This window comes from Sitodiplosis mosellana, unplaced genomic scaffold (assembly GCF_009176505.1).
Source record: "Sitodiplosis mosellana isolate CC-2019 unplaced genomic scaffold, AAFC_SMos_1.0 Smas_scaffold_6191, whole genome shotgun sequence".
Classification (NCBI taxonomy): Eukaryota; Metazoa; Arthropoda; class Insecta; order Diptera; family Cecidomyiidae; genus Sitodiplosis; species Sitodiplosis mosellana.
In genome coordinates this window covers 3,926,860-3,933,164 of record NW_022601432.1, presented here as the reverse complement: position 1 = coordinate 3,933,164, position 6,305 = coordinate 3,926,860, and the positions used below count along the sequence as shown (strand labels likewise).

The 6,305-nt window shown below is 38.7% G+C and overlaps 1 protein-coding gene across 1 annotated transcript; it reads left to right on the top strand.

Annotated features, from left to right (window-relative positions):
* The first annotated feature begins 3,648 nt into the window (after nt 1–3,648).
* LOC129576532 (pumilio homolog 2-like) lies at nt 3,649–5,311 on the top strand. Its single transcript, XM_055461754.1, has 4 exons — nt 3,649–3,933; nt 4,004–4,205; nt 4,848–5,016; nt 5,140–5,311. The coding sequence occupies exons 1-4, from the start codon at nt 3,649–3,651 to the stop codon at nt 5,309–5,311; spliced, it is 828 nt and encodes a 275-aa protein (XP_055317729.1).
* Nucleotides 5,312–6,305: the final 994 nt, after the last annotated feature.

Here is a 6,305-nt window from a genome sequence, read left to right as displayed (position 1 = left end):
CTGAAACACACATTTCATACTGCAGCGTGATATTTTTTGTGTGAGTTGAAGTGCTTTTTTCGATGTTTTAGATATTTTGACTATACCATGAAAAATCGAAAAAATTCCCACCCAAATTTTGGCCAACCCGTTATTGCACAATTACTGCACATATGTTTTTTGATTTGCACAGTTCCCGCACAGTTTATATAGCTCTATTACAACACAATTTTTGAAGGTTCTGAAATTTTGACTACGGATACAGTCATAATGGTGCTTTTTCTTTTCCTTACTGCAATCTCTCTCTCTCTCTCTCTAAATTTTCTCTGGGTATAAATGTATCTCATTTATTCACAGTTCTTCTACTCGCGGTATCAAGTGCGGCTGTCTCCTACCACAAGTGAAACCAAAAAGAAATTGTCCTTCGTTGACATTTTTTTGTAAGTAAGAATCGGTAAGGTAATCGTTTGAGATGGTTATACGTGATTTTAACTTAATGCCATTTTTCTATGTATGCATAAATAGATCAACTACGGATTATTCCAGATGGCTATTTCATTCCCCGATCCGCTGCAAGCAGACGTTCGCATTTGCATTGCTTAGGAAGCAGCATGTTTTAAGGCAAAGCATTAATGCTAGCATATCGATGGTTGCAACAGCGACGCATACACGGATCTCGCGCTTACAAAAGCCGCACACACATCTCTCGTGCTCAGTAGCCGTCGCATCAACAAACATACACACGCATACAACAAACGTATATATATCACGCAACGAGACGATTGTGCAGAGCGAATAACGGCTTTGGTTTGTGTTTGCCATGTTCATGAGTCATATCGCTGCCGACTAGGCTTTCTTCAAGTAGAGGCGCGCGAAGCGCGAGCGTACTGAGGCGTCTGAAAGTGATGGCGCTAAATGCACAGAAGAATACTAGCCGTCTCGGCGCGCAAAAAAAGGCTCTTCGAAATCGCCTATTATGCTTTTGCCTAAAACGTCAATGCCATTAGCAGCATTGATGTTCTACTGACTTAAAAGCATTGAAATGTCAATTGCTTTGACGTTCTAGGCACAAATTTCCGAGAGCCTTTGTCCCCATCGAGTCGCGAGTGCGCCGGCTCATGGAAATTTCTCCCCGGGCGAGCGGGTAACCCGCTCGCGCATATACCGCACCCGTTTGCCGTCCGCCCGTTCTGATTTTATCAAGCGTTCACACAACGGACAACAGCGGGCGAGCGGGCGGGTAAACGGTCTTGATAAAATCAGAACGGGCGGACGGCAAACGGGTGCGGTATATGCGCGAGCGGGTAACCCGCTCGCCCGCTCGTTTGCCCGCTCGCCCGGGGAGAAATGTCCATGAGCCGAGTGCGCCGAGGCGTCTGAAACTGATGGCGAATGTACAGAAGAATACTAGACGTTGAGGCGCGTGAATTGCGACAATAATTATCAATCGTTGATTTTCCTTAGCTAAACCAAAACACATCAACGTGTCGGTTGCATCATTCATTTTCCGCACGAATCTCACTCTTTTGTTTTTCGAACGGCCAACTTCGATCGACCGGAGCACGTGAGAAAGGCGACCAAAGCGAACAAGGCAAACAACAACAACAAGGCAGAGAAGCAGAATTTCTCTCTCTGCCTTTTCGACTGGCAAGCGGATAAGCTGCAGTTCGTTGAGATAGAGAACGAGTCATGAGTCATATCGCTGCCCACTATGCTTTCATTGTGTTCACATATATATGAAGCGGGAGACACACAGAGTGTTCAGTTTTCAATTGCAGAATTGGTGTGAGTTGTGAAGGAAAAGAAGAAAAGACGGACGCAAAATCAACATTTCAAAGTCGCACACGATTGAAAGAAAGAGCGAAAGAGACGAATGCGTAGATAATCTGTGTGAGCTCAGGAGTTTATAACGTACACGAATGAATAAGAAACATGGAAAATGCAACGCACACACGCTTTCATGTATATTGGAAGAAGTTTGATAAGTTCATCTTGCAACTTTCAGGTACAACATAGCTTCCGATCGTGTTTGTGTCGAGTTCATAGCGATAAAATAATGCATAAATGAATAAGAGCATGAATACACTCGGCTCCATGTGATTTTTTTTTTGGAAAATGGCATCAACGTAATCATTTTTCACAAATTATTTTCGATATGAACGAGCGATGAACACATATTAATAATAAAAAATGTGTGTGTGTGTGCGACTTTGCCTCCCCGAACATATACTGAGCTAATCTAAGGTAATATTTCCCGACCATATGCCGTGTGTCTGCCGTGTGCATATGGTTTTTTTCTTTTCGAGCTCAGTCTTGAGTGTGCTGCGTTCTGAAACACATCGAAAATATTGTCTTCTGTCGATAAATCTCAAGATAGTTTTTTTTCTGTGTTTTTTTAAATAATTTTCCTGTAGGAAAAAAATATTGCGTTGAATGCAAATCAATTTTAAACAGTTTTTTTTTGCTCCCCGTTAATTGTTTCGTTTTTTCCGTGTTACCGAATGTGGTTCGAATGAAAAAATGAATGTGTTTCAAACTGTGAATCGCATATCTTTTTTCTTTAAGAAATACATTTATGCTTGTCGCGTTTCTGAAATTATTCATACTTTGAAGAATCAATGAAATACCTTTTCCAGCCACTTTTCTCCAATTAAATATCAGCCAAAATTTTGAATATTTGTTTATAATAAACACACATGCACAGAATGTGTACCGCATTTGTATACTTATTGTTGTTGGCGTGAGATAAGAAGAGGAATACTATTTATTTAACATTGAGAATGGAACAAAAGAAATGGGAAAATTATTTACACATATACAAAAAACACACGTTCAAGAGCCGTTGTCGTTATGCATTTATGCTTTTGTTATTGAATGCTATAATTGCGGTGGTTTAAAATAAAAATCAAATTTCATCTGATTGGATCAATGGAAAAAAGCACAAGAAATCATGATCATTTTCGATGAAAACTGTGTTGGATTGGTGTTAGATAGATTATTATCATTAAATTGGAATTGATAGTGTGCGGTAATATCGAACTCAAATTACACACTCTCACTTTTTGTTCTAAAGCATATTATCAACACTAAGAAAGTATACATAAATAGCGTATGGAAGCGCGACAGCAAAACAAATACACGTATGTGAATGATGATGGATTACGTCAGCGCAAATACAACCAAACCCAATGGACCGACAATACGCCGTGTGTCTGCACATCGTTTTTTTTCTTTTCGAGCTCAGTCTTGAGTGTACTACGTTCCGAAACACATCAAAAATATTGTGTTCTGTCGATAAATCTCAAGATAGTTTTTTTTCGGTGTTTTTTTTTTAAAATAATATTCGTGTAGGAAAAAAATATTGCGTTGAATGCAAATCATTTTTAAATGGTTTTTTCGTCCCTCGTTTTTCTTTCGTTTTTTCCTGGTTTCATTTGACATCGGCGACAATCAAAAACCGGGCTTTTTTTTTTTTGTGTTTCGACCAATCAACAGAAAATGGAAAACACACACCGATTAATTTTCTTTGAAAATTTAAGCGAGTATCCAGTAGCCGAAATCGCTAAAGATCCCATCGGGTCAAAACTAATCATACGTAAATTGAACGATGCCACAGATCGTCAAAAAGAAGCGATTTTTCACGAATTGCGATCAGAGTTGTTCTCACTCATGAAGGATGCGTTTGGAAATTATGTGGTGCAGAAAATCTTCGAAATTGGCGCAGAAACACAGAGACATGAGTTGCGTCAGATAATTCAAACGGAATTCATGGAACTGAGCATGCACAAATATGGATGCCGTGTGCTTCAAGCGGTCTTCGAAAAATCGGCAGTGCACCAGCAAATTTTCATCATAACATTGGTTTTTCCGGACGATTTCGTCGAATTGTCGAAGAATGATAATGGCAATCATGTCATGCAGCAATTGTTTCGATGCGAGCCTTTGAATGTTAAGGTAAAATGTCTTTTATGTTTGCAACGATTTGATCGTAATGAATTGTGTGAAATCGGAAACTTTTTTCCAGGACTATCTGTTCGATAAGGTCAAGAATGACATCTTTGAATTGAGCTTAGATCCGTATGGGTCTCATGTGATCCAATACATTTTGGCTAATGGATCGCCGACCCATCGCAGCGAAATTTTCAAGTGCATTTCTAGAAACGCCGATAAATTGTTAAAACTGATTCAAGATTGCTACGGGAATTACGTGATTCAGCACGCAGTTCGTAAGTAAAATAATTGTAACATAATCACATCATTTTCATTCATCGTAAAATTAGGAGAGAAAAAAGTTTTTGCAAGCAATGCAAACAAATCATTTTCTCTCTCTCCCTCTCTTTGCCCAACGCCAAGTGCTAAACACAGAGCGTGCAATCACACATTTATATTCGCATTGAATTTAAACGCGATTAGTCATGTCTCATTTGAATAATATACCTCGGCCATTAGGCACACCGTTCTCCCATACTGTTTGCAACGAGAAAAACTGACAAGAAACCGCGAAAGCCCCGGGTGTTGTCGTGCTTCAAAATCAGCGACAATTTTTGTTTATGTTAAAAAACGCGCAACGATTCGAATAGGAATGAAAGTGGAAAACAAATTCACATCTACACTGTATCGACCTTTGATGATAACGCCGTAGATCGTTTGCATTATAGACTGTTGGTGTTGCCACAAATTTATGGCGAAAAATTAATACACAATTTTTTTTATCACTCGTGTGGGTTAAATTATTTTGGACCTCTTCATAATGTTTAGTTTTTTTTTGCTTTCTTGTAAAATCATCTTGTATTTTGATTCAAAAATGATAAAAATATTTTCTAACATGTTTTTCTCATTGCATTTTTATCCATTTTTCTTTGGCTCAGAATATTGTGCGCAGACTGATAAAGACAATTTGATGTGGTTCATCGTAGAAGGCGTGACTGCATTGGCTCAAGATAAATACGCTTCAAATGTTGTCGAGAGAACTTTGAAGTATGCGGCACCAGATATGAAGAAACAAGCACTGCGCATCATTTGCAATCAAAGACCAGAGTAAGTTCCATTTCGAATCGAAAAATGTCCAATAGGATTTAACACAACTGAACATTTGGGCTTTTTTCATTGCTGTGATTTCTGATGCTCTTTTTTGTTTTGTATTTGTATTTGTATTTGCAGTATGGATGCATATGCCAATTTTGTGGTTCAGAAATTGGTGGTTGATTCCGAAGACGTAGTAATGTTGGCATATCTGTACAGACGCATTCGTCCGAATTTGGGAGAGATTAGACGTCATACTGGTGGCCGCAATATTATCGACAAGCTAGAACAAAAGCTCCGTCACGCCTAAAAATCTGGCATATCCAGAACATTTACCATTCACTTTTTATATTTAATCGATGCATATTTTTGATATTGTAATAGGTTAGCTGTAGTAGGAATGGAGAGGGGCCTTAAGCCCAACGTGAACCGCACACAGCAACAAATGTCAAGTGTGTTCATTGTGAGAGATTGTAATGTACGGCATTCTAGTGCCGGCAACAAAAGAAGAAGGACAAATGAATATAAAGCCAAATAAATGGACTTGTTTGATTATTATAATATTCAAATTTCCATAAAAATATTTATACGATACGAAAAATTACAAGATGTTGCCTTATTCCCTTACATGAACGATGGACGATCTACCGATCTGCGCAATAATTTTTCCAACTAACAATTGATATCTCTAAATACTTTACCCAAATAAATGATCTCAACAATTATAGCAGTAACGCGTAACTAACTTCACTAAGTCATCACCATTTGAAACTTCACCAATAACACATATGTTACTCATGATAACAATGTTGAGTTTTACCGATCAACACACATTTTTCACTTCTTTCAATTTTTCGTTCTCTTTTCATTTCCTTTCGAATTTCGGTCGAAATTCATTCCAATTTTCGTTTAAAAAACGATTTGCACACATTTCACTTCGAGAATCCGTTGGAACGGCGGAAGAAGAAACGATGATATACACAATACAACACAATCATTTTGACAGCTTCAACATATGAGCGCATTGAACGTTGTATTGTCGTCGCTATTAAACCACTCAATGAAGCAGCGGACTTGTCGGCATACTCGTGGATTCAGCATTTCACTTGCTTTGGCGATTCGTGAGTTGCCGAAGCATCATATATGCAGTGCACTCGATATTTAACGTGAAAACCTATATTCGATACATCGAAGTTGGCCGAGGTATGATTTCGTTTGCGCGTAGCGCGTAAGCAATTCACTTGCGATATATAGTAAATAGGGATTCACGTTATATCGCAAGTGAATTGCTTACGCGCTACGCG